Source organism: Cotesia typhae, unplaced genomic scaffold, assembly GCF_013202065.1.
Source record: "Cotesia typhae breed Kobodo isofemale line unplaced genomic scaffold, CoteBio_Ctyphae contig_5, whole genome shotgun sequence".
NCBI classification, from domain to species: domain Eukaryota; kingdom Metazoa; phylum Arthropoda; class Insecta; order Hymenoptera; family Braconidae; genus Cotesia; species Cotesia typhae.
Window position 1 is genome coordinate 5140205 of NW_027423757.1, and position 12838 is coordinate 5153042.

General features: G+C 26.5%; 1 protein-coding gene across 4 annotated transcripts in view; it reads left to right on the forward strand.

Annotated features, from left to right (window-relative positions):
• Positions 1–11401, forward strand: part of Kcc (solute carrier family 12 member kcc) — an 80706-nt gene extending 69305 nt beyond the window's left edge. For 2 of the 4 annotated variants that reach the window (XM_074248980.1, XM_074248982.1), the window contains 6 exons: positions 382–1820; positions 2788–2895; positions 3087–3140; positions 5291–5583; positions 5682–5821; positions 6759–11401. In XM_074248980.1, the coding sequence (XP_074105081.1) occupies positions 382–1820; positions 2788–2895; positions 3087–3140; positions 5291–5583; positions 5682–5821; positions 6759–6850 (2126 nt within the window). In that variant the 3' untranslated portion in view covers positions 6851–11401. The remainder of the gene's footprint in view (positions 1–381; positions 1821–2787; positions 2896–3086; positions 3141–5290; positions 5584–5681; positions 5822–6758) is intronic. The other 2 variants (XM_074248981.1, XM_074248983.1) reach the window with 2 other exon arrangements.
• Positions 11402–12838: the final 1437 nt, after the last annotated feature.

Genomic DNA, 12838 nt, shown 5'->3' on the forward strand with positions numbered 1-12838 from the left:
ATAAAAGATTCAAAACAATTAAATGACATCAATTACAGATTTAATAAATATAAATTTATAAATTTCCAGGATATTTAATATTTTAACGAACCCGTTGTTGAATCATAATTTTAATGAAATATTTAATTCTATATAAAAATATATAACCATTCCATGAATAATTACAAAAGTTAGTATTTTTCATTTAAAGTAATTATTTATCAAAGCAAGTGTATTTAATTTCCAAAACTAGTTGAAAATGAAACCAACTCAATGAATTAGCAAAACCAAATCCCGGATTAGCATGAATGCTAAATGAAAAGTAATGATTCCTAATTAGTATCTCCCACTGTAAATTAGAACAATGAATTAATCGATCTACGTTATTTATAAAATTACCAGGTATAATGGCCGGTTCAAACCGTTCTGGAGATTTAGCTGACGCCCAAAAATCAATTCCAATTGGTACAATATGCGCAATAATAACAACTTCAACCGTGTATTTATCAAGCGTGCTGCTATTTGCGGGAACAGTTGATAATTTACTGCTGCGTGATAAATTTGGTCAGAGTATCGGTGGTAAATTGGTAGTGGCGAATATGGCTTGGCCAAATCAATGGGTGATACTTATTGGTTCATTTTTGTCAACTCTCGGCGCTGGATTACAATCATTAACCGGAGCACCGCGATTACTCCAAGCAATTGCAAAGGACGAAATCATCCCTTTTTTGACACCATTTGCCGTATCATCGAGCCGGGGTGAGCCAACTCGGGCACTAGTGCTGACTATTGTAATTTGTCAATGTGGAATACTTTTGGGCAACGTCGATTATTTGGCTCCTCTGCTGTCCATGTTCTTCCTTATGTGTTACGGGTTTGTAAACTTAGCCTGCGCCCTCCAGACTTTACTAAAAACTCCGAACTGGCGACCAAGATTCAAATTTTACCACTGGAGCTTGTCCTTTCTTGGGCTGTCACTTTGCATCGCGATCATGTTTATGACCAGCTGGTACTACGCACTTCTGGCGATGGGTATGGCCGGGTGTATCTACAAGTACATAGAGTACCGAGGAGCCGAAAAGGAATGGGGAGATGGAATTCGCGGTCTTGCCCTGTCAGCAGCAAGATACTCCCTCCTTAAACTAGAAGAAGGTCCACCGCACACCAAAAACTGGCGCCCACAAATTTTGATCCTCGTTAAACTGACAGAGGAACTGGTGCCCAAGTATCGTAAATTATTTGCATTTGCAAGTCAATTGAAGGCGGGACGTGGATTAACAGTTTGTGTCAGCTGTGTAAAAGGCGATTATACCAAAAATTCTGGTGAAGCATTGGCTGCAAAGCAAAACCTCAGGCGAATTGCTGATGAAGAGAAAGTTAAGGGGTTTGTTGAAGTACTGGTCGCTGGAAATACTATTGATGGGCTCAGTGCATTGATACAGACCACCGGATTGGGCGGAATGAAACCCAACACTGTAATACTGGGGTGGCCGTACAAATGGCGTCAATCTGAAGACGACAATACTTGGCGTGTTTTTATTCAGTCGGTACGCAATGTTACTACGTCACGCATGGCTCTGCTCGTACCTAAAGGCATTAACTTCTTCCCTGACTCGACGGAAAAAGTCGTTGGGTACATTGACGTCTGGTGGGTTGTTCACGACGGTGGGTTACTTATGTTACTGCCGTTCTTGCTCAAACAACATCGCACATGGAAAAACTGCAAGATGCGAATTTTCACTGTCGCACAGATGGAGGACAACTCTATTCAGATGAAAAAGGATCTCAAGAAGCTGTTGTACAATCTACGTATTGACGGTGAAATTGAAATTGTCGAAATGGTAAATTTTATTATTATTCAATATTAATTTTTTTTAATATTAAGCTAAGCAGTAGAGCGAATCTAAAGCAGATGTATAAAAATATAAATCTGCTTTTCTACATAAAAAAATTTCGAACTCTAAATAAATATTTTGCTTTTATTTGAAACTTTTTTTAATAAAAACTTTTGATTATAGTGTACAAGTAAAACTTTGATTGCTTAAGCGTGTAAAAAAATTTATGACATGAGATTTTACTTTTTTCTGATCGTTTCGTTCATCTGTCGGATTGAGTTGTAAAAAACAATTTATTGTGAAATTTTCATTAGACACAAGAGTTTGGAAACCGGAAATTTTTTTTTACTAGTGACTTATAGTGATGCGACTGATTTTTTTTTCTAGAAAAAAATTTTAGTTTTAAACCGGGAGGACTTTTAAATCAACACAAAATTTTTTAATAAAAACTCTTGAAATTTTATCGGATTTAAAGAATCCCAATCAAAAATAATAATAATATAATTATTAAAAGCAAATACTGAAAATATTATATTTATTTGGCTTAGTACAAACAAAACTTCAATTAACTATTAAAAAAATATAACTTTGTTGAGAGTTGAAGCAGTATTAATGTATAGTACTTTGACGAACTTTGTTAACTTTGATAAAGTAATAATTAATCAAATTAAATTCCGCAAAACCAAACAGATAACTTTACCTTTAAAAGTTTATTATAGAATTCATCAGCTGCAGAAGCAGAGTAAGTTCAATCGAACTCGGAATAAGTAAATTCGATGTGAATAAATATAAACCAACCAACTTATCAAGTTGAATAAATTACTATTTCAATTGCAACAGAATAATTCAGGATTCTTGCATCCGTACATTTACCATTTTACATTTAAAAAAAACACTTCTTGTTTCACCATACTGCGCACAACGTCGATCGATTTCTGAATAATATTAATAATAATAATTCAAATTTATCCAGATGGACTCTGACATTTCGGCGTACACTGTCGAGCGTACTCTGGTAATGGAACAAAGGAATCAAATGCTACGCGAGCTGCAGCTGAACAAAAAAGAGTCCCAGGGATTGGTAAGTTTCCTAATTTATTCATTTATTAATTAATTAATTAATTAATTATTAGTTAATTAAAATTGTTTGGTTAAAAATTAAATATTAAATAACAAAATGCATTAAATTTATAATTAACGTGATGAATGATTTAAATAACGATGGATACTGATAGGAATATATCTCTTTGTTGTGTGCTCGTCACGGATAAGGTGCCGACATTGGTGGAATTCAACGAGGTACACACCGAAGAAAAGTTACCTCTGGTTTGTCAGATAGCACCCCAACTTCCCACTTCAAAGCCTTTAATTCCTAACTTACCTTGACTATCCTGATTATCAAGTATGATTTATCACCTTACATCATTTATCATTACCTCATTTATCATTCAACACGAGTACTCGCAGTATTTATTAATATATATATATTTTTACACCACTTTATACATTTATATACACCATCATTTATAACCATAAACAATAACAGACTTGTCTCGTTTCTTTTGTCGTTTAATTGACAATCATTTTATAGTTTAATCTAATATTTCACTGTTAAGAATCGTTTTGTTCGAAATACATTGTTCTAAATTTATTAATACTATTCATAGGTATTTACAAGATAATTGAAAATAATAATAATTATTTTTTCAGTTGCATTACGGAATTATTAACAAAAGTCATTATTTATTGTCAAATTAATAAATTTATATTTTGTTAAAATTAATCTTTGATTCATAAGAGCAAAATTTATATTTTTTCACTTTTTAAGTTTAAAATTTAACTGATAAAAATGATCTAAATAAATATATGTGTAGAGTTTTTTTTTTTTTTATTTAAAAAAAAGGTAAATTTTTTAACAAGACGTAATTTGTTGAGAAAAATTCAAAAATTTTCTGATGCGTTTCTTCTGATATCGTTTAAAAAAAAATATCAATTTTTTTATAAATAATTTTAGAGCACATTTTTTAGACAAAAAAAATTTTACAATTAAAAAATCGAAAATTTGTTATTAAAACATTAAAAAAAAATAAATGACTTAATTTTTTATAAGAAATATTCATAAATTATAATAAAAGTAATTAATAATTTTATTTGCACGGTAATATTACAATAAATACAATAATTTCATGACAAAGATTTTAAAATTAAAAAACTGTTGGTATAATTATCGGTGATAATTAAAATAACAGAAATAAATATTATTTATTGCAGGTATATTAACAGGTTACTATATTTTAAGCAAAACTCTCCACTTATATGTAAAAAATTTTAATAAATCTACTCAGTATAGATTTTTCAGAACTTTGTTTACAGAAAAATAAAAGTCTCCGTTTTAAATAATCAAAAAAAAAAAAAAAATTTGCAATAGTACTTACTACAATAAAGTAAAGAAAATATGTTCTATCTTACAAATTTATTAACTATACCAAAGAATAATTCAGGTGCAATTTTAAATAGATAAATTTAGCCGACTTTTATAGTGCCCGTAAACACAACGTTGTTACATCGGAATACATTTGAATACGCGAGATTCCATAGTCTAGATTCCGAAATACCTGAGCTGCTAGCGTAAATATCATTGGCTTAGACCTAAGATAGAGCTTTGTTACTAGACTCCGTGTAGTGGTCCATCTTACAGCATTACGTGAATAGAACTGTCTTAAAAATTTTATCTCTGCAGTTTAAATGCCGCCGAATTTATGATACTTATATTTCAGGAATTCATAAAATATATAAAGTTGTATGATTTACATTTCAGAAATTAAACAAAGTACCAACCTCATTAGATCTTTATTAACGACTACAGTAATTTAAAAAAATTATAATATACTTTTTACCATTTGCAATAAATAATATTTATCACCTATTAAAAAATTTTTGTAGCTCAATAAAATATTACAAGACTTAAATGTGAAAATCCTTTTATCAAACTTGTAAAATTGAAAATTTATCAGTTTTGCTGTTTACTTTTAAAACTTTAAAACAAGTATTGTATTTTTATAATGCAACTATAAATTTTTCTTGCACAATTTATCTATAAATTTACAACAAAAAACTCATAAATTTTACGATAAAAAACACTTGTCATAAAATAATAATAAATTTTCAACAGTGTTATCAACAAAACTTAACTTGACTTATTATAAAAAAACAATTACATTAATCCTTAGTCCCGTTAACGTTTTCACAGCTTGGTTGGCATAAACAATCATTGCCACGGCTTTGATAGATTTTTTTTATATAGAATTTTTGCTGGCGTTCATAAGAGCTTATTATGCTAAGTGAATCATTAATTGATTCCTTATTGAACCATTTCATTGAATAGTTTAGTTTTACCTTATCATAAATCCAAAACCAGACTGCTAATAATTAAAAATATTTTTTTTTTTTTTTTTTTTTAATTAAAAAAATAATAGGTACAAGCTGTCGTCGACCATCACCACAGCGTTGACGTGAAAACTGCAACCAAGGTGCGGTTCCAAGAACCGAACTCACAGCAGCCCAATGGCATTGAAGAGTCCCAGGATAAATCTGCGACTCAAGAGCCCGCAAGTAAGGAGGGCGATGCTGTTGAGAGCAATGAAAAATCCGAAGATGCTGCTGATAGCAAAGTTGTTGGCTCCCCTAAGCCCGACGCTAAGGAAAAGAGCGACAAGGAAACTAAGGAAAACGATACATCTGGATCGACGACTAAGAAACCTAATGCTCCGTAATTATTTTTTTTATTGATCTTTCATTTTTGATGAGTTGAGCGCTTGTAAATTTTTATTTTGCTCATGTTTTTTTTTTTTATTTTTATTGTTTTAGAGACCAAGATGACGTGAGACGTATGCACACAGCTGTTAAATTGAACGAAATTATAGTTCACAAGAGTCATGATGCCCAATTGGTAATCTTGAATTTACCTGGACCGCCTAAAGATACGAGAATTGAACGAGAAGCCAATTGTAATAATTATTTTATTTATTTTTTTTTTAATTAGTCCTTTTTAAAATTAATTTTTTCAGGAATTTTTTGACGAAAATTTCAATATTAATTATTGAAAATTTGTGCAAAAAAATTCGGTCTGATTGTTGTTATTAAGGGGCACAACTAGTGTGACAGCCTAAAAAAAAGTAGTTTTTGGGAATTAAAAAAAAAAAAAAAAACTACTGTATCAATTGTTTTGAAATTTTAAGGGTATATTTATACATATCTTGAAAATACACAGTAAAATTTTTAAAGAAAAATGCTCGAGTGATTCCAGCCTTCTCTGTGGATGAAACGTAAAAAAAAATTTTTTCGTTAAATTAGAAAATATTGTAAATTCATATTATTAATCATTTCTTTCTATGTTTGCTAAGAAAAATATTTTCAGATTTGTTATAAAGCAGAAGCTTGGAGAATTAAGAAAAGTAATGCATAATAAATTTAATAAAGAGTTAATTATGCAAAAAGTTTAAGATATTGTTATTGGGAAGAATAATTAATAAATTTTTATAAGAAAATTAAAATAGTTTTTTCAAAATATCATCTTAATAATAAAGTTCGTAAAGAGAAAAATTTTTTTTTAAACAGAAAATTTAATAAAATAATTGAAATTAATTTTTAAAGTTAGATTAAGCTGGTAATTTGACTTTTATCATAATAATACCATTAAATATAACGACAAAAGTTTTAATGTGTAAATTAATCACAAGTTACCACATTAAATGCGACAGATTTTCAAACGAAAGTAAATACTATAAAAATATGAATAAATATTTAAAAAAATCACTTATAGTTTTTCAACTGATTAATGATCAGTTTGTATAAAATTTTTGAATTATGTTATTTTAAAAAAGGACTTATGTTATATATTATTATGTTATTAATAAATAACTGATAAATTATAATATTTTGCAGATATGGAATTCCTTGAAGTATTAACCGAAAGCCTGGAAAAAGTATTAATGGTACATGGCGCAGGCCGCGAAGTAATTACAATGTACTCGTGAAGTGAACTGGCGGTAATTAATAACCTCAACAAACATAATAACTACAACCATCTGGAACGCTTCTACAACAAAAACCACCACCTTGACATCCTCCACCGTCTTACTTATTTCAGATCTATCGATAAGAGCGGGATGTCTTACACTAATATCGTGCCATCGTGCGCGGCATGACTTACGTTTCACTGCGTCACTATCATTTAAAAAAATGATAATTATTAATTAATTAATTAAATTAACTAAACTAACTTACCACTAATTACTAACTAATGATCTAAGGATTGCGTTTGTTTCTTACTTTAAATAGACTCTTACTATATAGCTCGACGTATGATTAAGTATAAACTAATATAACATTAATAATAATTTTAATATTAATTACTAAAGATAAGATTAACAATAATAATAACTTTTAACATAACAATAAGAATAACATTAATATTAATAATTAATAATTAATAATAGTTGTAATTTATAATTATATAACAATAATGATCGCACGAGGACGAGATGGAGATTCCATTAAAGCGGACTTACTTTCTGGTCTCGTGACGTCCGGATATTCTAACTTATCGATGCCAAAGTTACGTGCCAATGGATAAGTTTACTTTACGTGGATTCCGCGGGTAGCACAGCGTAAAGAGAAAAAAATTTAATTATCTAAAAATATTGATTGATAAGTATTATAATTAAGTAAAATGATATAGATATAAAATCAGTAAACGAGAAAAAAAAATTTTAATGGTAGGTAATGCACTCTTTGTTAGACGGCACTTGCTCTTTTAACCGAGAATGAAGCTATGAATTTCGCTATTAGAAAAAAATAATAATCGGCTCGATTTTATTTAGTTTAGACGCTGTATTACCTTTTCGTAAACTTTTGAGGTCGCTGTACAAAATTATATTATTTTTATGTTTTTCGACCTGCTGAAACCGAATATCGCAGTTATTTTTTCGAAATCTCGGGCCATTAATTCTTCATAACCATTTTAAACAATTGTTTAAAAAATAATTTTTTCGGGATTGGTTATTTTTTTTTATATTTTCGGCAATTTGAAGATAAAATTTTCCTAAAATTGACAGTTTCTACACAGAAAAAAAAAATTTCTTGAACCAAGAAAATTGTAAGAAAAACCGAAGTTATTTTGGAGCAAGAAGAATTTTTTTTGATTTAAAAAAATTTAACTTCGTTCAAGAAATTTTAACTTCATTCAAGAAATCTTCAATTTTCCTTAAGATTTTCTTGATTTAAGAAAATTTACGCTTGACTCAAGATTTTCTTTCTTTCTGTGTAAGTTATGAATTCTCGATTTTGACAAACTTTGATGATTAATTACACATAAATAAATTACGTAATACTAGGTTTTCTGCATGCGCCGCCGAGTCAAGCGAGTTACTCAATAAATACAATAACTTTGATCACTTTTTTTTTTTTATTTAATACAAATTACAACGGGATATTATTATTTTAATAAAAACTTTGAATATGCTTCTTTACGATCATGTAAATAAAACTTAGTATTACGTAAATTATTTATATGTAATTAATCAACAAAGCTTGTGAAAATCGAGAATTCTCAATTTTCAAAAATTCATAACTTAGAAATTATCAACTTTAAGAAAATTTTATCAAAGTAACTTTCTTCTTCAAATTGCCTAAAATATTAAAAAAAAAAAAAAAATTACTAATCCCCACAAATTTATTTTTTAAATAAATGGTTATAAATAATTGATGGTTCGAGATTTCAAAAAAATAACTGCGATATTCGGTTTTCAGTGGATCAAAAAACATAAAAATAATTTCATTTTGTACACCAACCTCAAAAGTTTACAAAAAGGTAATACACCGTCTAGACTAATTAAAATCGTCCTAAAGAGTAGTAAAACCTAAACATTCTTAGATACGAAGAACTAGTCTTAATCCTCCGAAAAAATTAATATTAATAAATTTTAATCCATCTCATTGAAACGCAAATCAAAATTTCAGATAAATAAAAATTAAAAAATTATAATTTCGGTTAAAGTCGAAGCATCTATGAAAAATCACTGCCAGTAATAATTTCTAAATGCTTCGGCATTTAATTGACATTTAAAATTTATTAAAGAATGATATAGGCTCATTTTTCTACATGCATTGTCGTTAAACAGTTGAATGTGTGTAATGTCACTGCTTGTTAGATTACTTAAAAACGAAATCAATAACTAATTTTATGAGAAAAGTAATTGTAAATTTAGGAAGCTAGAGTATGTAGTGATTTTATTTTTATTTTACTTTAATATGAATGTCTAAAGTCAAAACTAAATATTATGTACTTGAAAAGAAAGAAAAAAAAATGAAGAAACGTTAATTTTAATAAAATTCGCGACTGATTAATTTCATTTGGACTTTGTACTTTTAAATCTCAGATCTCGTGTTTATATTTATATTATAAATATATAAATATATATGATACTCAACCATACTGTCCAAGGCCTATCGGTCCAACCGAGACGAAGTATCGTTAATACTAAAAAATAATTAAAGAGAAAAAAAATAAGAAAGCATTAATTAATAGTAAATTTTAAAAATATTGTACGCCTTTTCTTACTAGAAATTATTAATAATTAATTAACAATTGACAATTTAATAAGTATTTTCATTCTTATATATTTTGATCCAATAATGAAAAATATATAACATGAATATTAGACTTTGATTGATTAATTAATTAATTAATTAAATAAAAAAAATAAATTTATTGATTTAATTAATTAATTAATTTTTTAAGAAGGTAAATAAATAAATTTATTGACACGGGCGTGTTGCGTTCATGTGTATCCGATTTTACGGCTATACATCTAGGCAGGCACTATAGATTCGTGATCTTTTTAATGAAAACTAATAATAATGATAAATAAAAAAAATCTATATATAAATAAATATGTGTATGATTAAAAAAATTACAAAAAAAATAATGATCGAAACGGTCGTGTAGAAAAAATTAAACTAGATAAATAATCCTGTCTACTTAATCGATGTCTGTACACAGAGATATATATGTTATATTACTTAATTAACAAATAACGATTGTAAGTCTAAATGAAACTATAGATTATTTATAAATATAAGCGGCAAACTTCTAAATGTTTGAGTAAAATTTATTTGGGCGAGTGTTAATTAATAATTGACTTAAAAAAAAAAAAATTATAAAAAAACGGAAATATTACTTAAAACTGAAGCAGGATTAATGTCAAAAAACAAAATATGACATGATATGTATTGTGATTAGAGAGCGTGGAATGGACACGCGGGCGTGTTGATGTATTTTAAACATATATTTAACAAGTTAACGACAATGAGAGACTAGAATGAAACATTTAAAAAATTAGTATTTAAATATCACGTCAACAGCTCGATTGTTAGTGCACAGCGACAGCAATAGTAGATAGGAACTCGAAAGTATGTTATATATAATATGAAAAATGAGTAAATTATATTATATTATATTATTTAATATTATATTATATTATATACGATATATACGAAAAATTTTAAATGAGACATCGCGATGACGATTTTAATTAACTTGCCCGATAATAATTCTGTACAATTAATTGACTATCAAAAAATAATTTCTAAATTTATAATAAAAATTACGATTTTGCATATCCTGCTGAATTTAATCATCTTTACTCGTCTATGAAATTCTATCGTGAATTTCATCTGAAATACATTTTATTGACAGAAATTGATAAAGTACTTGAATCAGATTATAAATATATATTTATATTAATATAGAATTGATACACGGATTATTATATGGTAAAAATTATTCCGATATTCGATTAAAGTGTCTCAGATTTTAGTGATAATTTTTTATTTGAGAATAAATATTAAACGAAGAAAATTTTTAAAATATTTTTAACTATTCTTCTGATAATCGGTTATTTATTAATCAATAAATCCGTCATGTTCAATCTCACTGTGGGGAAGATTAAAATCAACTTGAATTATGATTGAGTACTGAGTAATTTTTACCATAAAATTTGCGTATGAAAAAAAATATTAAAGCAATATAAATAAAACTTTGTCGACGAAAAATTCAATCTTATTGCTGCATCGTAACAAAACAAAGTATTTCAACGCAGAGCTGATGAATAGATTACTATTATATTTAATAGTAATTATTATAAATTATAAAATTTATTGAAAGAAGAAACAAAATATTATAGTTCAATAATTAAATTAAATTTTATTGTCAGTTGCGATTTGTATTTTATAATTTTATTACGTTGATTAATTGATTAATTAATTATATAAATATATAAATATTATTATTAATAACATATGTATATTATAAATATCCATGCGGATGATTATGTATTTTGTGAGTATATTAGTGATCGGCACTGCATAGTTTATACATCATTGTTAAAAAAAAAAAAAAAAAATTGATTATATTATTTTTATTATTATTATATAAATGAAAAAAAAAATATATAAATGCTGTTTGAATTAAGTTACTACGTTGTAAATACAGATTGAAAAATAGATAGTCAACGAAGATCAGACAATTAATGATTAAAATAATTTTAAATCAACAAAACCTTTTTCATTAATCCGTTCGTATTAAAAACAATATATAATTAATAAATAAATAATATATACCGTGTTTTTTTGAGTGCACAATTGCCCGTATGATCATTATCATGTAAAAACAAAATTAATTAATTAATAAATAAATAACAACGTACGTATTGTATTCTATATATATATATATATATATATATATATATATATATATATATATATATATATATATATATATATATATATATATATATATATATATATATATATATATATATATATTATAAAAAAGTTCATTAATTAACAAGCTTGGAGTTAATTGAATTATTATTATTATTAATAAGTCTAACTGTTGATAATAAAATTTTATTTTAATTTATTTATATCATTATAGTTTATTAGTTTGTTTTATTTCTTCTTTTGTTATTGAGAATAAAATCACCTCTAGGCTGTGAGATGCGAGCTAAGCAGCGATAATCTTGCTCGAAACCTCAATCATATGTGTCAAATGAATAAATTTAACCTTTATCATACTAACTATATAAATATTAATTAAAAAAAAAATAATAATAATAATCTTTACGTAAATTATAAATTATAAATATATAAAACACATAAATAAACATATTACACAATATTTGGAATCTTAATCACCCGTTAATGACGATCGAATTATATTTTAATCGGTTTTCGGCATTTAACTTCACGTACAACAATATTTAAGTAATTATTATTATTACTACTACTATTATTATTATTATTATTATATATATACATTTAATTATCGAGCCATACGAAGGTAAATGGATAATATATAAATATATAAACTATTTAAATTAATAGAAATAAGAATAAGAAAAATGTTTAACAGAAACAGTAAAAAGTATACACTTATTATTGCGATATTATATATTTGTAGATACAGAACAAAATAGTCGTCTGGCTAGAGAGTAAAAATATAGAGTCAATACTGTGAGATACCTATAATCCGCATAGATGCTAGTTAATAATTAATAACTTGTAATTAAATTATACTTAATAAAAATAAGATAAATTCTATGATAAAAAGAAGGTATTACGATTAAACTAATTTAAAATAAATTTTAAAAAATCACATTATTCCATTTAATTATTTATCTCCCATTTTATTTTCTCGATTACATTTATTCATTGTTTTTTACCTGAAAAGCTGCACGGAAAAAAGAAAACTTCAAAAATTACAGTATAAAATGTAAAATCGGTCTCGTCGTGATCAAAACTAAAAAAATTACAGTTTGAAGTAACATTTTTTTTAATTCAATTTTTTAATTTAATATTCAGAGCTTTCAATGTAAATATTACATTTTACAATATATCTTATAAAATTTGTAATAATTACATTTGAAACTGTAATTTTTCCAATTTCCATCACGAAGCGCCAC